At 38.6% G+C, this 23,657-nt stretch overlaps 1 protein-coding gene across 5 annotated transcripts in view; it reads right to left on the bottom strand.

Moving 5' to 3' along the window:
- Positions 1-23,657, bottom strand: part of LOC139747405 (WD repeat-containing protein 44) — an 88,594-nt gene that overhangs the window by 12,454 nt on the left and 52,483 nt on the right. For 3 of the 5 annotated variants that reach the window (XM_071659731.1, XM_071659732.1, XM_071659735.1), the window contains 8 exons: positions 22,655-22,732; positions 18,145-18,246; positions 14,245-14,395; positions 10,652-10,721; positions 8,045-8,199; positions 7,470-7,640; positions 4,660-4,782; positions 2,495-2,626 (listed from right to left, as the gene is read on the bottom strand). In XM_071659731.1, coding sequence (XP_071515832.1) covers positions 2,495-2,626; positions 4,660-4,782; positions 7,470-7,640; positions 8,045-8,199; positions 10,652-10,721; positions 14,245-14,395; positions 18,145-18,246; positions 22,655-22,732 — 982 coding nt within the window. The remainder of the gene's footprint in view (positions 1-2,494; positions 2,627-4,659; positions 4,783-7,469; positions 7,641-8,044; positions 8,200-10,651; positions 10,722-14,244; positions 14,396-18,144; positions 18,247-22,654; positions 22,733-23,657) is intronic. The other 2 variants (XM_071659733.1, XM_071659734.1) reach the window with 1 other exon arrangement.

Below are 23,657 nucleotides of genomic sequence, written 5' to 3'. Positions count from 1 at the left end.
CATTCACATGACAAAACTTGGCCAATCACTAATCACATAGCAGGATTGCAATCACATGGCAAAACTTTGCTAATCACTGCACCACTGTTTCTTCTTGTAGAGCATTGCTGGTTCAGGCACAGTGCATATCACTTGCAAGAACTTTCAGATAAGGTTTTATTCGTATTTTTCAATGATAAATTAACGCTATAATAAAATCGAGTTCTACCCCAGATACTACAGGATGTGGATGAAAACAAAGGTCAACAAGTTTCAGAATCAACATCTTGGGAACAGATGATATCCGGTAATATTTCCATGATTCTTGGCAACCACAATCTTCCAAGATGCATACATCCATAAGCAAGTGCACGTGTGTACAATGAAGTGAAGGAGAATGGATGATCCCAAGAAGATGCATGAATAAAACAAAATATTTTTCAATGACTTCATAGTGTTACAATTTCCGTGCATAAAAGTTCTTTCCTCAGTAGCCATGGATTACAATGAAGTCTTGTGTTCACTGCCTGCATATGCAAGAAATCTGTTGATGCTACTCTTCCCAATAACAAAGTTAAGGCAAGTATTGACCAAGTGTGATGTCGGTATGTAGCATGGTAGTAGTGTTTGGGTCTGGAGCCATGCTGTGTGGGCAAGAGTGGGATGGATCAGTAGTGAATGAGTTTTTCACTGATTATGGATACTGAGGACAGAAGTAGTATAAGGCTGTAGGAGGAGAGGGAATTGGGTGGTCTGGAGGGTTTTTGGAATGGTATCATGTTCACAAGTTTTCCAACTTAACAAATTTTGTTGTATAGCCAGGAATGCCTGATGATAGCTGTAAGTGCTTGGACTGCAAATGGGCCAAAGCATTTCATGTTTAAGTTCCATATGTCACAAGGGCCCTTAGCAGGAGAGTTTTTTAGGTTTTAGGTAAACTGCTTGCATCAATGGGAGTGAAGGTGGGGAAGGAAGTTGTTTCTGGATGGATTTTGTGTGATATTTTCATAACTTTCCTGTTTAGGGATGAGGGTGGTTTACTGCTGATTTTTGAGTAGAATTTCACGAATATGTTTGTGTATTCTTTGAGAAAAGGGATTTTATTGGAATGGATCAAGAGTGCTTCATAAGTGAGAGCTGGATTGGTGAATTAAGGGTGGGCATTCTATAATATGCACCATATTTTCATACGCAGACAACCTCACACTCGTATTACAGCAGCCTGACACCATAACAGCAACAACATACTTGCAGCACTACATTACACAAGTTGAACAATGGTTCACCCAGAACAGAAAGCCTGCATCCCCACAGAAGTGTCAACCGCTAATTCAACCCCAGACAGACACCAATCCAGCTCACACCCTCCAGTCACTTTGTATGGAAAATCACTCCCAAGGAACAAAATACCAACCATTCTAGGCATTACATATGACATACACAACATTCATTCCCCACACCAAAAAAATCAATGCAAAAGCAACGCACAAATGAAATGCTCCCAGGACACTAATTAGCACTAGATTTGGACCAGTAAAGAAATTACCTTCCACCCTCTACAAGCAATTCATCTGTTCCACTTTGAACTATGTCTCATCTGCCTGATCTTCCGTTCTCAAAAACAGATATAACAAAGCTGCAAACCATACAAAACAGTGCACTCACAACAATCATTGGCCCTCGCAACCATGAACACCTACACAATGAAACAAAGATCCTCCCAATACAATTCCACCTCAACATGCTTGTAACTAAATTCAATACAACAGCACTAGACCCCTCTCACCCAAACCCTTCATAATAAACCACCAATCCTCACAAAAAAATAAAATGTTTACCTCTGGATTACAATTCAGGAATTTCTATTCAAAGAACCCCCATCCCCAACAAATATAACTCTAACAAAACACATACACTGTGAAAACTTGACAAGCACTAAAACTACCATACAACCCAATCTTAAACTTCATCCTACCAGGCATACACCTATCAGAGGCAACAACCCTCAGGCTAACACGAGTGATACTTTCTATACTCTGGACATCACCCATCTATACAACATTACAAACACCATTTCAACATATCACAAAAACCTTCATGCCTATTGCTGTAACAACCACAACAAAGACACCAAGCACTTACAACTCAATTGCCCTGCACTATGCACATAGATGCACACACATCACTATGACCTAAGGATGGCTTCCTGAGCACTGCAGGAGCCTCATATAGTTTGAAAAGACTCCTAGGGTAGGAAATAAGTATGCATCACATCGCTCCATTTCACTCACACCTTCCTGCCAGGGTAAACAACATTCATTGCCTTTCATTGAAATTACTAAATGTTATGCTTATTTCATTCACTGTGCCATAATGAACATATGCCATACATTCTATGACTAATAAGTAACATTCTTTTGATCTCCCCATTTGTACATACCACATAAGTGGTTTCTTATTATAGGCAGGAATATACATGCCCTAACTTTATAATTAAAATTCTAAACAAACTTGCCTGACAGAAATTAGCTGCAGTTATAAGATTTGGCTGTCCTCCCACTTCATTCCACAATACCACCCTCTTGTCAGGGATACTCCACAGACGGAGTTTTCCATCAAGTGCCCCAGATATGAAGTAGCGGTCATCCTAAATGTAAAAAGAATAACATAAAATACATTACAAATTTACTACAATGTATGACAGGAGCAGACACTCAATGCAGTACAATCAAATATATTTGACAAACACAAATCAATTACCAAACATTTGGTTATTGAATAACTGTCCACTTCACTCTATCCCATGCACACCTTTAACCCTCCTGCATGGTCAGGCCCAGATCACATAAAACCTTTTTCACTCCATCCATCTCCTATACAGTTAACTCATTATCCTTGTTCTCTTCACTTCTGATGAACATGTCCTCTTTGTTAACTTTTTCTCACTCATTCATTCCTTATGTCCAAGCCATTTCAGCACACCTTCTTCAGCACTTTCAACCACATACTTTTTATTACCAAACCACTCTCTAATTTATTACTTACTTGATCAAAACTCCTCACACCATATACTGCTCTCAAACATTTCATTTCCAACACTTCCACCCTTAGCCACACATTCGCATCTACAGCCCATACTTCACATCCATATAGCACTGCTGGAACTACTATACCTTCAAACGTACCCAATTTTGCCCTCCCAGACAACAACCTCTCTGTCCATACAGTCTTCAGTGCTCCCAGAACCTTTGTCCCTTCAACTACCCTATGAATCACTACTGCTTCATTTCCTCTAATTCTTCTCCATTCAAACCCAAACCCCAACAAACCTGATCCTCAACCCTTCTAAACCTAATAATCTGCTAAACCTAATAATCTTGCTTTTATTCACATTTACTCTCAACTTACTCCTTCAACACCCTCTTTCAAACTCAGTCACTAACTTCTGCAGTTTTTCACATGAATCTACCACCATTTCTACATCATCATTAAAACAAAAACTGATTCACTTCCCAAGCCTCCTTATCCCCTACAGACTACAAACTCACCCCTCTCTCCAAGACTCTTACATATACCTCCATCACCACCACATCCATAAACAAATTAAACAGCCATGGATACATCACACATCACTGCTGCAGACCAACCTTCACCTGGAACCACTGACTCTCCTTTCTTCCCACTCATACAAATCCCTTACACCCTTGATAAAAACTTTTCACTGCTTCAGTAAGATTTCCTCCCACACCATATATCCTTTAGACCTTACACATATGCTTTCTCCATATCCATAAATGCAACACACAAATCCATCTATTTCTCTAGTATTTCTCATATACATTCTTTAAACCACACACCTTCTCCACCACTCCTGAAAGCACACTGCTCCCTCTAATCTGATGCCCTGTATATGTATTCACCCCCTCAATCACTACTCCCCTTACAATTTGCCAAGTACATTCAACAAGCTTATATCTCTGTGTTTTAAGCATTCACCTTTATCTCTTTGGCTTAAATTTATACAATGGAACTAAAAATGCATTCTGTCAGTCCTCAGGAACCCCATCATGATCCATACATACAATGAATATCCTAACTAACACACCAACCCCACAGTCACCCCCTTTCTTAAAAAATTCAACTACAATGCCATCCATTCCAGCTGGCTTGCCACATTTCATCTTATGCAATGCTTTCACCACCTCTTCTCCCTTCAATGAGCCATTCTACATGACTCTAACTTTGCATAACACTCCAACCCAAACACCCTACATCAGCCACCCTTCAAACTACTCACTCTATCACCTCCTCATTTCATCACTACTTGTTACTACTTGCTAATTTTGTCCCTTCACCAATGTTCCCATCTGTTCTCTTGTTTCATGCACACTAGTTACCTCCTTCAAAAGCATCATATTCTCCCTAAGTTTAATGACACTTGCCCATTCCAACTCTCATTTGTCCACTTTTTCAACCCCTGATATCTTGGTGCTTTCTCTTATGTCTCTCCCAATGACTTGCATGCCCATATGCCTCTCTTTTCTTTTTTATGGAGAAATTCATTTCTTTAACCTAACACTGAGTACTCTTTCTAACCTGCCCATCTTTTACCTGGTTAAAATACATTTCAGAATAAATTAAATTTTGCATTTAGAAAACATTGATAACCCTCACTCTTACCTTTGGGTGAAAAGCAATAGCTGTGACAAAATCCATGTGCTGAAAAATACACAGGCACTCCTTTCGACTTATGTGCCACAGTCGCACTGTTTTGTCCATGGATGACGTTAATAAGAAGTAATTCTGGAATGCGATTATGAAAGAAATTAAAATTACAAGAAATATTACATATTTGAATTTGCTATACTTTCTGTCTCTGCTGACTTTCAAAGCTAATTACTGACCACCACATGTTAAACCAAAAAAATGTAACAAAAAAGATCTTGGAGGTAAATGTTTAACCCTTTCACAATAAATGCCATCCATAAACAGATTAAACCAACCATGGTGACATCACATGTCCCTGCTGCAGACCCACCTTCACCTGCAAACACTCACCCTCTTCTCTACCTACCTGCACACACATCCTACTCTCTTGATAAAAACTCTTTACAACTACAACAGGTTGAGCATCCATTATCCAAAAATATAAAATCCGAAATGCTCCAAAATCCAAAACTTTTTGAGTGGCAACATGACATTACAAGTGGAAAATTCCATACCTGACCTCACTTACCCATGCTGGGCTCTGACACTCTGTTGGCACCAGCTTGTTATAAGCCATGATCACCGCCAGACCTACATGCATTACTCTGTGTTTTTTGCTTATTTTCTGCTCTGTGTGAATAAGTGTAAGAAAATGATTGCTTATCAGTAGCATATAAATTCAGAGTCAGGAATGAAGGTGATGCTAAACAACCATAGATTATCCACATGGGCCGCTGACATTGTGACACCTTAGCCTTCTGATGGTTCATTGTATGTGAAACATAATTGGATTTTGTGTTTAGACTTGGGTCCCATCCCCAAGATATCTCATTATCTATTATCCATTACGACAAAAGTGGAAAACAGGATGGTATGGAAATAAACTGGTTAGAGCTGAAACATACCTTAACGTTACAACCTTTCATAGGTCTTCCTCTGGAGATACTGATTCCAGCATTCAGCGGGACTGTGTTCCCCAGCAAGTGATGGTCACCTGGTCGGACGTCTTGGCATGTTGCTCTCTGACTGGATCACTTGTCCTGCTGCCTTCATCCATTCACAGCAACCTCCACTACCTGATGTGAATAAACAGATGAACCCAGAACTTGCGTTAATGTAGTTCTTAATCTCTTCCTCTAGATAAGCTCTCACAATATCATTAAAAAGTCAAAGCCAGGGCAAGTGATAGTGTGAAGCTTACCCAAAGGGAGGGATTAAGAACAACATTAACACAAGGTCTAGGTTCATCTGCTGGTCACATCAGGCAGCGGAGATCACTGTGAACAGGTGGAGGCAGCAGGACAAACGATCCAATCAGAAAGCAACACGCCAAGGTGCCCAACCGGGTGACCATCACCTGCTGGGGAGCACAGTCCCACTGAATGCTGGAGTCAGTATATCCTGAGGAAAACTGGTGAACAGTCGAAACGTTGAGGTATGTCTCAACTCTAACCCATTTGTTTCCATACCATCCTGTTTTCCACATATCTCATTATGTATAGGCAAATATTCCAAAATCCAAAACACTTCTGGTCCCAGGCATTTCGGATAAGGGATACTTAACTTGTATTAGCTTTCCACTCACACCATACATTTATAATAACTTCCAAAAAACATCTTTATCAACCCTGTCATATACTTTTTCCAGTTTCATTAATGCTACACTTAAATCTATCTATTTCTCGAAGTATTCTTACACACATTCTTCGAATCCACAAAGGACATGCTGTCAATAGGATGAACCATGGAATATGAACCAGTCAAGGGAAACCATGTTAAGGTCTGCCTGGCCTGATTGTAGATAGGGGGCTTTGCTTTCAGTGCATTATACATGCCAGCTAGAGAGTGGATGTGAGCAAATGATGCCATTTCTTCAACTGTTCTTAGTGCTGCCTCACTTATTCAGGAAATGGTGAACACACATAAATTCTTTAAAGCACATGCCTGATCTATAAATCCTCTACCACTCTGGACACCACACTGTTCCCCCCACTAATCTGATGCTCTATGCATGGCACCAACCTCTCAGTCATCACTCCCATATAATTAACCAAGTACATTCAACAATCTTTTCTTCTTTTTTCTTTCAGATTTTCTTGCCATTAGTAATAGCAAAGTAGTGCTAAGAACAGATAAAGAAAAGTTCCTTCTTTCATTCATATCCATTCTGTAATTTGTACACTCACCTATGTTCCATATGCCTTAATAAAATGGGACTATACAGGCATTCTGCAAATCCTAAGGCACGGTATATGTGGATTATAATCCACATATACAGTGAAAAGCAAGACTATCTGTCCACTCCAGTTGCCTTACCACCTTTCACCTTACCTAGGGCTTTCATTACCTCTTTTCTTTTCACTAAACCATCTGCCATGACTTTCTCACTACACATATCTACCTGACCCAAACATCATCCATCTGCTACTCTATCGTCAAACACACTAAACAATCCTTCCAAGTGCTCACTCCATCTCCTCTTCACCTCAATCTCTGTCTGTTACTGCTTCCTCATTTGCCCCTTTCAATGATGTTCCCATTAATTTTCTTGTTTTTCCAAACACTATTACCCTTCTTCCAATATCTTTGATAATTTTCTTCATTAATTCAAGAATGATAGTTTCAGTATGTTATTCATTAACATGGCTTGAAAATAATCAAACTGATCTCTGAATCTTTACTGTTAAAAATTTATTCGGTGGAATACAGTGGAAATACTTGATTGGATATATAAATTATAATGGTGTAATCTGATGTGAATGGTTAATGAGTACATAACTAACCTTAGACCAAGAGATATCAAGCATGTCAGCTGAGTGACCAGTATAAACACAGAATGGTTTGGGCATGAAGGGTGCACTACCATCATCATTGGGATCAAGGGAACCAGGGTCTTCTCCTGACTGTCCTGAGTGCTGAGACACGAGTGATTCTTGAGATGGCGTTGGAGAAACCTAAAAGAAATTTCATTTTTTATACACCAGTGATTAAATGAGAAGAATCAACAAGAGGTAAATAAACAAGCCAAAATTTACTGCCATTCCAGTCATATGTTATAAAAAAAAAATTCCAGTGGTAGATTTCAATATAAAGGAGTTATAATGAGTGTCAGTTATCAAAAGATCAAAGAAGGGTCAGGTGAAAATTTTATATTGATCCTGTCAGTCTATATTTCAATATAACACAAAAAGATCTCTACCATAAAAGATGGATGAACAGAACAAGGCTAGAATGAATGATATGTCTCTAAGAGGTTTAATACGGCTAAACCATACAGATAAAAATTGTGATATTAAAGACATAACTGTCAAAACTGATATGCACCATTAATTAAACAGACTGTAAAAAGATTTCTCACCTTGATATCTGCATTACACTTTGTACGTATATCGAGGAAGTAGTTGAATGCCTGCTTGAGAACCCAAACTCGTAGTACATGGTCCTGTCCAGCTGTGGCCAATAACCGACCACAACCACTGAACTTCATACACCAGATTGGTCCCGTATGTTCCCCTGAATATATCATAAGAAGAAGGAATGTTATCAAAAATAGTACATCAGCACAAATTTATAAATCTGACTTAAAAAAGTATTATGTCAACTAGTTCAGAGACATGCTTAACATGAATCATTTAAACCTGCAAAATGTATCATCAAAATGATAACTGTACTATCATGTGGAAATAACACAGAGAGTATCTTTCATTTATTTTTATTTATTATTTATTTTGCTTTGTCACTGTATTTCTGAAAATACGCAAACTAACCAAAGCAACCCTGACACTGGGGGTGCTACAACCTAATAAGAAATCAGTATTCTACCTATCAATATCTCTGAGATCTGTTCCCTTCGGGAACTCCCTCAAGGGTAAAGCCTAGGCAAAAGAGTGTCCACAACTGAATCGCAGTGCTGCTTCTTAGCCCTTTAACAGGCCACTAATAGAGGGCAACTCTAGCAAAGTATTTCCAGAAGCTCCTACCTGATGTTCTACCAATAACTTCCACCTAATATTCCAACAAGCTACTTCAACCTAATCCTTACACTTGAATGTTTTTACCTACTACTTCTATCCAACGTTCCTGTCTAATGTTCCTACCTACCAGTTCTATCTATTGCTCCTACCATTTTGCCAAAAGGGAGGGATAACACATAGCACTCACTACAGGAAAATCTAGTTACAAAAATGAGTTGTGTGAGTTAAAGTGTTGTCAAGTTAAATGTGTGGCAAGATTGTAAGTTTGTGGACAAAATGCTAGCAGTCCATGTGTGGGTGTAACAAAAGGAAAAGACAACCACCTGAGACAGAGGAGTCCAACTTGACAACCACTGAAGTAATGGCTCACTATGCAGCTATCACTATCACTCCTGATTCCCAGGCAGGTAGTACCAGTGGTGTACATCCCTGGCTAGTGGCTGCCTACCAACTACTAGCTAGCTAAATATGTTAGTACTCCACAACACCAATCTTTCACGGCTCAACTGATCACAGCCCCTAAAAAACTGAAACTCGTCAATTCATTATATTCATTACATTAATTCAAGTCTGAATACCAGGTAAACACTATTTTTTCCACAAAAGTCAGATTCACTAGCAATATATCATTCAGTGACTAAGCAGTAAGTGGAAATGCCCTTCAAGCTACCACTGTTGAAGTACAAAATAAAATTCTCTACACTCAAAAAAGCCTGATGGTTATGTCCTTGACTAAAAAGAATGGCAGATGTATACAGCCTACAGTAAAGTCCAACTACACATCACTCCCATTAAGGAACAATTGCCATATATATTAGGTTACTGGAATCTTTAAAGAATTCATGTCAGACTTATTTTGCTGACGAATCTCAAAAGAAAGTAAATGATATGTTTTGGAGAACCAATAACATTCAGCTTCATAAGCAAGAGTTACTCTTATGTACACTTCATAACTTGAGGCCCATAATTGCAAAATAAAAAGATTTGTTCAACTTGTACTGCACACAGGAAGAGTCTTTCTATACAGGAAAACGTTTACTATGTGTCTTCTGTCTGATTTAGACAGATGATGAGACTATATGCTGTTTACAAGAGCATTTCCTCTACATTCTTAGCTAAAGAGTATTTTGACATTTTTTCAATGTCTTAAAAGTACAAATTTTTTGTGGGCATTCATAACAATAATAGTTTTACACAAGAGTAAAGACAGACAGATGGTAAAGATGAAAAATACACATAAACTGTACGCCTGGAAATGCACTTCTGGAAACCTTAACTTAATGGGATTACTGGACAGTGAATCAAACTTTATCACAAGATTCAATAAGGCAATGGGGGTTACATACCTATGGAAAATTTCTTAACATAATTTGCATACAAAAATGTTAATAAAATGTCAAGAAACATACAGTAAAGTCCAGGGAATATTGTATCTAAGTATAATAGATCCATGGAAGACATGTCCCCATGCCTCTTTTTATCAATCATTCATGACATTTATATGCAAAGTACTTTTATCTTTTCTGTTGGAGGCTCCAGTCACAGACAAAAGTCCAATTGAGGCCAGGACTTCACTAATATACAGAGAGGATTATGAAAGGAAAAAAGCAGAGACAAGGTAAAGTATTTACAAATTCTGGGAGGAGTGAAAAACCAGTCATCTAAAATCAGCCAGGTCATAGTTATTGGGAAAGACATGAAAGGGCAGAGTTCCAAAGCTTCAAGGAGTAGGCAAAGAAGTATTATTTGTTAATGAAACCTAAAAGGTGGTTATATGAGTCCTGTGTATGAAAAACAGCCATTATGTTTCATACTTTACATCTCAATAATGGGTTTCATACTGAAATTACTGCGGCTACGGTTGCCCTTGCTTTAGCTAATCTATCGCTTGAACTGCAACATATCTCTTTCTATACTTTTCCCACCAATACATTCACACTCAATAGAAAGCTGAAAGCATCTTAGCAAAAAATATCCTTTACGGTTCATACCTGCAATTTCCTGGACATACATGAGATTATCAAATTCAAGTGGTCCTTTATGGCTGTGGGCAGTCTTAATCTGTAAAATCAAAACAAATACTCATTAGTTTGTGCTGAGAACATGATAAAGGAGAATGAAACAGCTTCATTTAACATCAATTTAAAAAACGTATTCTTTATCATCTAGGGCAAATGAAAGTGTTCTCATACTATTTGTAGAACACCAAAATCAACCCGCTATCATGTTTTTATCATTCCTAACACTGATGGCTCCCTTCCTTGAGAAATGAGTGGGGTAAAGGTCATTCAGCTCTTCCCTCTTCATGTTGAGATCAGAATTACCTGTATTTCTGTATCCATTAATAACATTATATGTTCTTGCACCTGGCAACTAGTTGAGTGTTGGCTGACAAGAGTGAGCACACCACTGTCTTAGAAAAGTATGAATCATTTCTTTTATGAGGGAGTGAATACTTATTTGGATGAATAGGTATATATGAACATGTGCTTCAGCTAACTGAACACATATTGTGTTGAACTGATGAACAAGAGAATGAGTCACAGGTGGGAGACGTTGGTCATTATGACATTCGACCACATGACTGTTGGTCACCATGAAATGGTAAGAAGCTGATCACATAATTAGCGGCCCTAAGTAACTCTCTTTCATACACTCAACTCAGTTCTAATAGCTTGCTAACCAACTGTTTTAATTGCCAAGTTATCATAATGGATAAGAATGAGAGAAAAAGAAAGTTTTTCTTGTTTGATGTTGTAACCACAAAGCATGCTGGCTGCTTGACCATCACAGCCCAAAGGAAGCATGATTATACTTTTTCTTCCAGAGAGAACTCCAAAGTATTTATATTACCCAGCAGTATGGGACACAGCCCAGGTTTAATGTCTAATAATAGATGAAATACACCTAAATATAATTTTCATATAATTTTCTAGAAATGGTACACTTTAATGTTACCCTACATTTGCTCTGTCTTTAGTTAATACTCAACAGTGATATTTTGCTCTTCAATTGATTATACAAAATCTTGCTATAATGGAAAAATTGATTAACAAGCATGACAAAGGTCCCTAAGATGCTAGATTAACAAGAGATACTTATACATAGATTGACAAATGGTAACAAACCAAACAGCTCCATTACAAAAAGATTTCATTGCCTGCACAGAAAGGCCCTCAAAACAGCTCCATTAGAATAAGATTTTGTTGCCTAGGTGAAAATGTCACATATTTAGGAATCAATTTACAAGCTTGGGGCTTTTGGCATCCATTACCACCTAAACATCCTTGGTAAAACCTTTTCAATGCTTCTAGCAACTTACCTCCCACACCACATACTCTTAAAGCCTTCCACAAAACATCTCTATCAACCCCATCATATGCCTTCTCCAGATCCATAAATGCTACATACAAATGTACCTCCCAAAATATCTTTTTATTCTCCCTCAAATTTAATGATACTCTCTCACTCCATCTCTCATTTGCCCTCTTTTTTTAACCCTTGCACCTTTCTCTTGACCACCAACCGCTTTCTTTTATACATCTCCCAGTCATTTGCACTACTTCCCTGTAAGTATCATCCAAATGCCTTTCTTTTCTCTTTCACTAACAATCTTACTTCTTCATCCCACTACTCACTGCCCTTTCTAATCTGCCCATCTCCCACCTTTCTCATGCCACATGCATCTTTTGCACAAGCCATCACTGCTTTCCTAAATACTTTCCATTCCTCACCCACTCCCCTCACATCATTTGCTCTCATCCTTTTGCCATTCTACACTTAATCTCTCCTGGTACTTCCTCACACAAGTCTCCTTTCCAAGCTCACTTACTCTCACCACTCTCTTCTCCCCAATATTCTCTCTTCTTTTTCAACTACTTCTACAAATCTTCACCTTCGCCTCAACAAGACAGTGATCAGACATCCCTCCAGTTGCCTCTATCAGCACATTAACATGTAATCCAATAATGTCCTTCTACCATCTCTCCTATTGACATACGTATACTTATGTATATCTCTCTTTTTACACCACACTCTTTTCAGCACACAAAAATCCACAAGCTCTTCACCATTTCCATTTACAACACTGGACACCCCATGTACACCAATTATATCCTCAACTGCCACATTACTCACTTTCGCATTTAAATCACCCATCACTAAAACCTGATCTCGTGCATCAAAGCTACTGACACACTCACTCAGTTGCTCCCAAAACATTTGCCTCTCATTTCTTTCTTCTCATGACCAGGGGCATAGGTACCAATAATCACCCATCTCTCTTCATCAACTTTCAGTTCTACCCACATCAATCTATAATTCACTTTCTTATACTCTATCTTATACTCCCACAACTCCTGCTTCAGGAGTAGTGGTACTCCTTCCTTAGCTCTTGTCCTCTCACCAACCCTTGACTTTACTCCCAAGACTTTCCCAAAACACTCTTTCCCTTTACTGCCCGCTCCTGTCCCCCTTTAATTGCCTTCTACGACATGAGGGAATGCATGGGAAGTATTCTTTCTCCCCTATCCTTAGGATGAATAATTATCTTGAATATGACAGTAAGCAAGCCACACAGCACAAGCCTATGAAATGGATTAAGATACTGAGGAATAATATACTTAAAAGCAGCCAATCATTTCAGGTGAAAAAAATCTAATCAGCTGCTGACAAAGATTAAATCATCAGACTGTTCCACAAGGATTACACATGACATATCTGGCAATATTGGAATTAACAGCACAGTAAGCACTGCCATATATACCTGAAATTCGTTGAAAAGATGGTGCAGAAATGTAATAAACTCTGAAGTGTTAAACTCTTAAACAGTATCATACCTTCCATGGCAAACCCTGATCCTAGACAACTGAAAAGAGAAGACAGTTATGGCAACTGTTTTCTATAGGGTGAGTGTTTGCAGACGAAGAGACGAAGTGGACGCTAGGACCACAAATCCTCACCTGAGGGACTTAACTGTGTCTAAAAATTGAAAACCATGTTTCGGACACTTTCTTGCACCCTAGCAATAATCATACACCTAAAGAGAAATCCTACTCTTAATAGAGCATAGGATGATTGTGGCCAATTATAAATCATCTACCCTCTGGCCACATATGACAGTGAAGTCACAGGGGTAGAAGCTATATCTGGGAGATGGACCTTTCCAAATACATGAAAACAAGTGTCCCCACACTCACAAAAAGAAAACTGATGCACATGCAGACTAGCTTACATTCACTGATTTGCACACAAACAAACTGGCATGAGGGCGTATTAGCATACAAACTACCTGGCATTAGGATGTAAGCTAGTGATGCGCAAGGCTCATAAATCATGAACAGCAATGGATATAAAACCAGGAAAAGTTGAGTTTTTGTGAAAAACTGCTTATCAAAGGCACAATGCGAATGTAATAAAATAATGTGAATTAATAAAAAAAAATCCCATATGTAAAACAAGAGAAATAAAATTTTACTTTTGCTTCACTCGTGCAATGATGCTCTAATAAAAGAACAAGCCTGCAATACATTACTATCTAATGTTACGTATATTCATCACTACAATAAGGTTTTAATCTTCTCACCTTCACATAATGCATGGTGTCATGAGCTGGTGCATCATCTTCAAAAACATCCTTTTCTTCCCTGTGTCTGTGAGAGACTTCGTGTGCCAAGGAGCGTGCTTTGTTCACAGCTGACTCCATCTTTCGTCCCAAGAATTTTTTAAGTTGGTAACTGTGATAAAACAAAATATCTATGGTAAGGAATAAAATACACAGTAATTATATTGGCACATTCTGTGAACTGGTCATTACTATATATTCTAATTTACTGATAATGCCAACAAGCTTCACTGGATTATGTGCTACCTGACAAGCATGCAAAGGAGAGGTTGCCAGATGAGAAAACCCTGCAAATGGAACTGGGTAGAAAATCTGATAATTTCTTGGTGGAAGCAAGTGTAAGTGAGGTTATAAAAAATGTGGGAAAAAAGTGATGTGATAAAGAAAATTGGAAATAGTGAACCATGTGTAGAGATACCAAGACAGACTGAGTGTTGGATGGTACAGGGTGACAGTAAAGTGAACTAGCAATTTGGAAGAACATCAGAAGTATGCAGCATCTCAGTAATGAAATCTCTCAGCGTTAAAGTCAAATGCATATATCATTCTCATGTGGGCATTGGTTCATGATGCAACTGACAACCCTCACACTAACTTCAGAATGACCTAGATATAAAACTCAGGTCAGAGACAACCAATTTCAACCTTAAGAACAGAAGGCCCATTTCCTCTGGTATCAAGCCAATGATAAAGACTAATAGGACATTGTTATCTACTGGAACCACCTTCATTTGGCCTTAATTGGACAAACATAAATAATGAATTCAGTCAGTTAGTCAAGCTGTTCCTGGCTCAGACAAAACATGTGCTATGCCTGAATTGTCTCTTTGCATGTGACTCCAGATTCCAGAGGCCCTTGAAGCTCATTCATGTTAGTAATAGCACAACATATGACTCCTGACTTTCTAACTTTCTGACAGTGCTCTGTGGTATTTCGACTCCCACGCCCTGCTCCAGCGAGAACTGATCTGCCATGGCTTCCTCCAGCAAGAACTCCTCTCCTATGGCCTTTCCAGCAGCAACACATCTTCTAAGGCTTCCCCCTACAGGATACTTCCAATGCCTCTGACAACAGAAATTCATCTTCCATGATCTCTGCTGAGACCCATCTTTCATTGCCTCCAACAGGAATTCATCTTCCTTGCCCTCTTCCAGCAGGGACTCATCTTTCATGGCCACCTCCAACAGGAACTTATCTCCTATGGCTTATTCTAGCAAAAATCCTATGAAATCATTAATGCTATCCTCTATTGAATTTTATCTAGCTGAGGCAGTGATCACTAAGACACAGTGGATTCTGGCAGAGCATATTATGAAGTCTTATTACAACATAAAACATCAACTTTTGTAACTCTGTGACTGCACCAAATGCAAAAGAGGATCAGACATTAGTTCCTTTCTTGGATTAAACAGAACAAAAGGCCTTCAAATATCCCCAAAGTAATATTATCAACAGTACTGAAGCTTATAAGTGAAAAATATCCTAGAAACATGGGGAGAATTTATATCTTTAAGTGACAAATTGTTGCTTTTTTGGCTACATTGTAATTCTACTCCCCTTTGGTAAGTTAGACATCACTTTCATGCAATAACAAAACTTTGCTGTTCACTTGACAATGTTATCCACTCAATCTCCTTATAAGGAGTAAAAATAAAAGAAAGAAAATATGATTCCCTGATGGTGACAACACTTCTTCATTCGATTTAAACAGGAATCACTTCCTGGAGCTCCTCTCCACTGAAAGGTCTGTCCATCTATTCGTTTCACATTGTTATCCACTTACTCTCACAAAGTGGGTCTCCTTGAAAGGAGAAAAAATCAGAAAGAAAATGTACTAATTCACGGACGTTGGCAACACTATGTCATTCTACTTGAAAAGTGATCACTGCTTGGAACTCCTCTCTGGTAAGAGGTCCATCTGTCTGCCTGCATTAGTCAAGTCCTCTGTCACTCTAATTCATTCACCCACCACTCTTAGCTATAAAGAAATTTCGTGACCTTACTTTTTAACAATATTTTTACTTAATTTCATAATATGACCCCTGGTTGCTCTATTCTTAAATCTCTTAGAGAACTGTTCACAGTCCACGTACTGATCTAGATTAAAGCCTAAAATTTGTGATAACGTCACCCCTCACTCTTCTCTCTTCCAAGGTGAGCAAATCTAAAGCTTCCATCCATTCCCTATATTTTAACTCTCTTAATTCTGGTATCATCTTTATTGCTCTTCTCTATCAGCTCTTTGTCTTTGTGCTTCTTTAGGTGCAGTGACCAAACCTAAGAAGCATATTCTAGTTTTGGCTCAGCATGATATGAATAACTTGCTAAGTACTTACTTATTTATATACTCAAAGGTTATTCTGATATTTGCCATAAAACAGTTTGTCTTTTTAATTACTCTCTTATCATTGGGCTCTGGTGACATGTTAGGGATGATATTGATCCACAAGTCCTCATGAACAGAATCCTGAAGCTTATTGCCTGTTAAGTAATGATCATATTGAGGCCTTTTTCACTCTGTCCCATCCTCATTATTCTACATTTGATCAAATTGAATTTGTTTCAGACTCAAATTGGAATCTGTTTAGGATTCTCTGTAAGCGGATGCAATCCTCCTCACTTTTTAGATACCCCATGACTTTTGCATCATCTGTAAACATATTCTGGTAGGAGCCAATGCCTTCAAGCAAGTCATTTCCATAGATCAAGGAGAGTGATGGTACCAGAACCTAATCCTGTGGCACTCCACCAGTCACATCAACCCATTTGGAGAAGGCTCTTCTATCATGTGGCTTCTGTTCCTACCCACTGAGATAACCATCCATCCATTGAAGGAATTTCCCCCTTACTCCTGCCTGGTGATCCAGCTTCTTAAGCAGCCTCTCTTGCAGTACAGTGCCCAATGTTTTCTGGCAGTCCAGATACAAACAGTCCACCCGGCCATCTCTTTTACCTTGGAATGAGCTCACTCTCTCATAGAACTCTGAAAGGCTTGTTACAAATGACCTCCTTTTCCTAAAACCATGCTGTCTTTCCTCTGCAGAAAGCCATCCACAAGCTTTCTAATTATCTTTCCAAGAACCTTACACACACACACTGAGCAAGACCAATCTGTAGTTCAGTGCCAGTTCCTGATCTTTCAAATATAAAGATATGATGTTTGCCATTTTCCATTCCCTTGTCACTTTGCTTCTCTCTAGTGACATCCTGAACAGTACTTCAAGTGGTTTATCTGCTTATTTGTTGATATGTTGGTGTACCAGTCCCTCTCATCCTAATGTGCTCCCTGAGGGAAAACTTTTGACTCCCTTTCACCATAAAACTTCAAAGTTCCACAGTGAAATTCCTCATTAACAGTAAGTACTTTACCATCTCTAAGAAGTGAGTGTTTCACTGCTTTATGTACATTCCTTCCCAGTTTTCAATGAATATTTGCTTTGGATAACTGCAATTATTTGGAGGATTATATAATAACAAAACTACTCTTTCCCTAAAGTTACTCTTCCCATCCTGTATTGTCTGAATGGGACATCTTTGACTTCTTGAAACTTACAGCTATCTTTATGAAAATGGCTAATCCTTTGCCTCCTTTGCCTTCTCTGTCTTCCCATGCAATCATGTACTCCTCTGGGCATGACAGGTGAGATCTTAACTCCCTGGTAAGCTTTGTTTCCACAACCCTAACAATATAGGGTGCCCTTTCCCTTATACAATCCTAAATTCCAGCTCTTTACCACTAACTATTACTCCAACAAAACAGGAACAGGGATCACTACTTGGAGCTCTTCTCTGGTGAGAAGTCTCTCAGTGTCTGTCTATCTGCATGTCTGTGTGATTTTAAAAAAATAAGGTAAACATACGTCTTCTTTTTCACTGCTGAGCTGTCTATCTCAGGAAGCTTCTTGACATTGACATCCACAACACTCTCTTCATCTGATTCTTGCCCATCAACATTGGAGTTACTGTTGGATATGATAAAAGAAGTTAGAGCAAAGGTAAGATAATGAAAGTATGTATACCATTATATCAATATGTCTACAGATGTTACATCGATCACTCACAACTAAATAATATATCATCCTTAAGATGTACACTAATTCTGAATTCTTAAGAACTTGATAGGACAGAAAGAAAAAAAAAGTAATATCCACAATCATATAGCCAACAAATCTGACCATATAAGCAGGATTACTCAGGAATTCTATTGCACATGTACACCACGTCTCATAATGTAAGCTCTAAAAGTTAATTGAAAAGGAGCTTGTTTCTCTGCTATGTTTGAAAGATTGTATTTCAGTTCTACTCCTGACATTTTAACTAGGCTATGACAGTCTTTTACGCAGTTCTACAACAAAGAGGGTGGTAACCTTAGAGGGAAAAGAACTAATAAATGTGAATAAGAGCAAGGTTAACAGGTTCAGCAGGGTTGTGGGACAAGTCAGTTGGAATGTAAGTTTGAACAGAGAAAATTTGGAGGAAATAAAGTGTTTTAGATATCTGGCAGTGGACTTAGCAGCGAATGGAACCATGGAAGCAGAAGTGAGTCACAGGGTGGGGGAGGGGGTGAAGGTTCTGAGAGCGATGAAGAATGTGTGGAAAGAGAAAACGTTATCTCAGAGAGCAAAAATGGGAATGTTTAAAGGAATAGTAGTCCCAACAATATCAAGTGGTTGTGAGGCATGTGAGTTGTGTGGAAGAGGGTGGATGTTTTTGAAATGAAATGTTTGAGGACAATATATGGTGTGAGGTGTTTTGCTCGAGTAAGTAATGAAAGGGTAAGAGAGATGTGTGGTAACAAAAAGGGTGTGGTTGAGGGAGCAGAGGGGGGTGTGTTGAAATGGTTAGGACACATGGAGAGAATGAGTGAGAAAAGGTTGACAAAGGGACTATATGTGTGAGAGGTGAAGGGAACAAGGGGAGGCAGGAGACCAAACTGGAGGTGGAAGGATCTAGTAAAGAAGATTTTGAGCAATCAGGGCCTGAACATACAGGAAGGTGACAGGCATGCAAGGAATAGAGTGAAATGAAACAATTAGGTATAGTGGTATGGATGTGCTGTCAGTGGACTGAACCAGGGAAAGTGAAACATTTGGGGTAAACCATGGAAAGGTCTGTGGGGTCTGGATGTGGATAGGGAGCTGTAGTCTTGGTGCATTACACATGCTAGAGACCGAGTGTGAACGAATGTGGCCTGTTATGTTTGTTTTTCTGGTGCTGCCTCACTGAAGCTAGGGGTAGCGATGCTGTTTCCTGTGGGGCGTGATGGCACCAAGAATGGATCGAACGCAAGCATTAATATATACATGTGTATATATGTATATGTCTGTGTATGTATATATGTTGATATGTATATGTATATGTGCGCGCACGGGTGTATATATATATATATATATATATATATATATATATATATATATATATATATATATATATATATATTTTTTTTTTTTTTCCTTTGTCACTGTCTCCCGCGTTTGCGAGGTAGCGCAAGGAAACAGACGAAAGAAATGGCCCAACCCACCCCCATACACATGTATATACATACGTCCACACACGCAAATATACATACCTACATAGATTTCCATGGTTTACCCCAGACGCTTCACATGCCCTGATTCAATCCACTGACAGCATGTCAACCCCGGTATACCACATCGCTCCAATTCACTCTATTCCTTGCCCTCCTTTCACCCTCCTGCATGTTCAGGCCCCGATCACACAAAATCTCTTTCACTCCATCCTTCCACCCCCAATTTGGTCTCCCTCTTCTCCTCGTTCCCTCCACCTCCAACACACATATCCCCCTGGTCAATCTTTCCTCACTCATTCTCTCCATGTGCCCAAACCACTTCAAAACTTCTATTTTGCTTTGTCGCTGTCTCCTGCGTTAGTGAGGTAACACATGGAAACAGACGAAAGAATGGCCCAACCCACCTACGTACACATGTATGTACATACATGTCCACACACGCACATATACATACCTATACATCTCAACGTATACATATATATATATATACACAGACATATACATATATACACATGTACATAATTCATACTGTCTCCCCTTATTCATTCCCGTCGCCACCCCACCACACATGAAATGACAACCCCCCCTCTCCCCGCATGTGTGCGAGGTAGTGCTAGGAAAAGACAACAAAGGCCCCATTCGTTCACACTCAGTCTCTAACTGTCACGTATAATGCACCGAAACCACAGCTCCCTTTCCACATCCAGGCCCCATAGAACTTTCCATGGTTTACCCTAGACGCCTCATATGCCCTGGTTCAATCCACTGACAGCACATCGACCCCGGTATACCACATCGTTCTAATTCACTCTATTCCTTGCACGCCTTTCACCCTCCTGCATGTTCAGGCCCCAATCACTCAAAATCTTTTTCACTCCATCTTTCCACCTCCAGTTTGGTCTTCCACTTCTCCTCGTTCCCTCCACCTCTGACACATATATCCTCTTATTATACTTTGTCGCTGTCTCCAGCGTTAGCAAGGTAGCGCAAGGAAAAAGACGAAAGAATGGCCCAACCCACCCACATACATATGTATATACATACACATTCACACATGCACATATACATAACTATACATTTTAATGTATACATATATATACATACACAGACATATACATATATACACATGTACATAATTCATACTTACTGCCTTTATTCATTCCCGTCGCCACCCCGCCACACATGAAATGGCACCCCCCTCCCCCGCGCATGCGTGAGGTAGCGCTAGGAAAGACAACAAAGGCCACATTCGTTCACACTCAGTCTCTCTCCCTCTCTCTATATATATACATCAACACCCATATACGCACATATACATATGCATACATACACATACACAGACATATACATATATACACATATACATATTCATACTTGCTTGCCTTCATCCATTCCTGTCACTAACCCGCCCCACAGGAAACAGCATCTGCACCAACGACTGTATCTACAACTCAGTGTTAATGCACTTTCAGCAGAACTAACTGCCACAACATGATAATTTGAAAATCAATGAGAAATTGTGACATGGATGACACAGCAAAAAGATTTTTTTTGCCTTGCAAGTGGTTCTCCTCTCCATTTCTATACAATGGTCTTTCCCATGGCTGCCCTGCTATCCATCTGCATAAAGGCACTGAACTATATTTTCAAGAAAATGTAGAATATTCATATTACCCTTCATGTGGCTCTAAAAATGCACACTAAAGATCTTGGCATGTACTTTAATTCTTCTAAACTCTGTCTCCAAGAAAATCCTGTGATCCTTTTGGTCAACTTTGTAGCAAGAGGGCACTGGACACACCCTTTGGGAAAGACCATCTCATTATAGGAGTGAGGGGTGACCTGATCTCAACCTTTAAGAAACATATCAATGACACAGATGGTGAACAGTTCTGCAAGAGATGTAGGGATGGAGCAACCAGAGGGGATAACATGAAATTAAGCAAGAAACTTGTTAAAAAACATTTAAAGAAGTACTTTTCTAGCATAAGAATAGTTAATGAATGAAAAAGAATGACTGAAGACATGGTTAATGCATACAAAAATTTAAGATGTTGATAGAGAATGTTCCAGAGAATGGGCCCCTACAAGTGTAAAATTTCCTCCCCATATAGCAAACACAGGTAATAGGTAATAATTACAAACTCATATATAACTTTAGCAGACATGGAACAGTTCTTCAAGGGATGTAGAAACAGAACAACCAAAGGAAATAGCAAGAAATTATGCAAGAAATGTGGTATATGTGAGGAAGTACTTTAACAATATAAGTGGTGGATAAAATGGAATAAAATGACTGAAGACTTGATAATGCAGACAACATAGTATGATACAGACTGTTTATGAAATGGGGTCCAGTGAGTGTAAAAGTCCCTCCCTGTACTATACAAATACGTAATTACATATACACAGTCTCTTCCTCTCTATATATGTCTTATAAATATTTACACGTACACTACCTAAGGCTGACTAAGTGCTAAGGTGTGAGATGAGAAAACCACTCTTAAGTAAATAAACTACACACAGCTACATAACTGAATCTGCATAGTACTTCATTTTGTAAAATGTTTTTTCATTGAATACTGTTATTAGATTGTCTAAATTTTACTTCTTTGTAATATATAACCCAAATTTTATCTTTCTACCGTGTTACATTCCAAGCAAAATACTGATAACTGCCAGAAAATACTATAAGGACTATAGTCAAGTCCGTAATAAAAGAAAAAGAAAAAAGATAGACGAGCATTAATAAGCTGAAATACATAGTAAAAACAAATATCGTCTGCTTAAGCATAAATGTGGCGAGCAAATGCAGTGTAATCAACTGTGCTATGCGTTACCATGAACTGCTGCGACTTATTGCTTGGAGCCATCTGTCTGGTACTGTATTCACCCTTCCTGGAGAAGCATGTGCTCTACTGCAGTAAATCATCAATTACTAATGTATTCAACATGTCCCATAATCTTCTTAAGTGTTTATGATATTCACTAATGCTAACAATAAAAAGTCTATGAATCACTTACAGTATATTTGTGCAAAAACAATGTGTAGTTGAACATTTATTTGCTAGATTCATTTATCAATAATAATAGCATAAGCACTGACAATAAAGGACTATAAATGAGTATATCTTCATGAAAACAGGATATCTGCAAAGATAAATGCCAGATTCATTCATCAATAATGGTTGCAGAATAAATCACAGTTTGGTAACCAAACTCCAAAAACAAAATACCAATCCCTTCTGAAAGTGGTAAACTTCAAAATTCATATCAGGATTCAGGTCTGAGGTGCCACTTTATAGGCCCCATCACTCTTAAGTGACTTATCAAGGGCAATAAGCATATCACTATGCATGTGGCCCTTATCAGTTAGTGGTCTAAGACCACATATACTCTCATGAGACCAAATAGTCTTTGAATTATCCTAAACATCTGAAGGTGTTAGAGATTTCTTAGTTGTTAGATGTTGCATAACACTGATGGCCTTAACCCTTTCACTGCACAATTAATTTTCTTGCTGATTCACAAAATGTCAATTATCCACCAAAAATAAAAGTATATATTTGCCCCTTTTGTAATACTTTTTCAATGTTGAAAGAAGCAGTATTTTCTATAAGTGACAATGATACTCTACGAAAGCCATAATGGATAATGAAAAATAATGATTCAGCAAAAAGTGAAGAAAATAAAAAAAAAATTCTGTAAATGGCATAAAAATAGGCAAAACTAAGTCAATAGAAGGCCAAAATCATTACAAAATATAGAGAAATGTCTTTATACGATGATTTTATATCTAGTTCTGCAATGGTGGCAATTCTTTAATGAAAAATGAGTCCATGT

This window comes from Panulirus ornatus, chromosome 68 (genome assembly GCF_036320965.1).
Source record: "Panulirus ornatus isolate Po-2019 chromosome 68, ASM3632096v1, whole genome shotgun sequence".
Lineage (NCBI taxonomy): Eukaryota > Metazoa > Arthropoda > Malacostraca > Decapoda > Palinuridae > Panulirus > Panulirus ornatus.
Note: the sequence above shows the minus strand (reverse complement) of the source record. Positions and strands in the feature narration are given on the sequence as shown.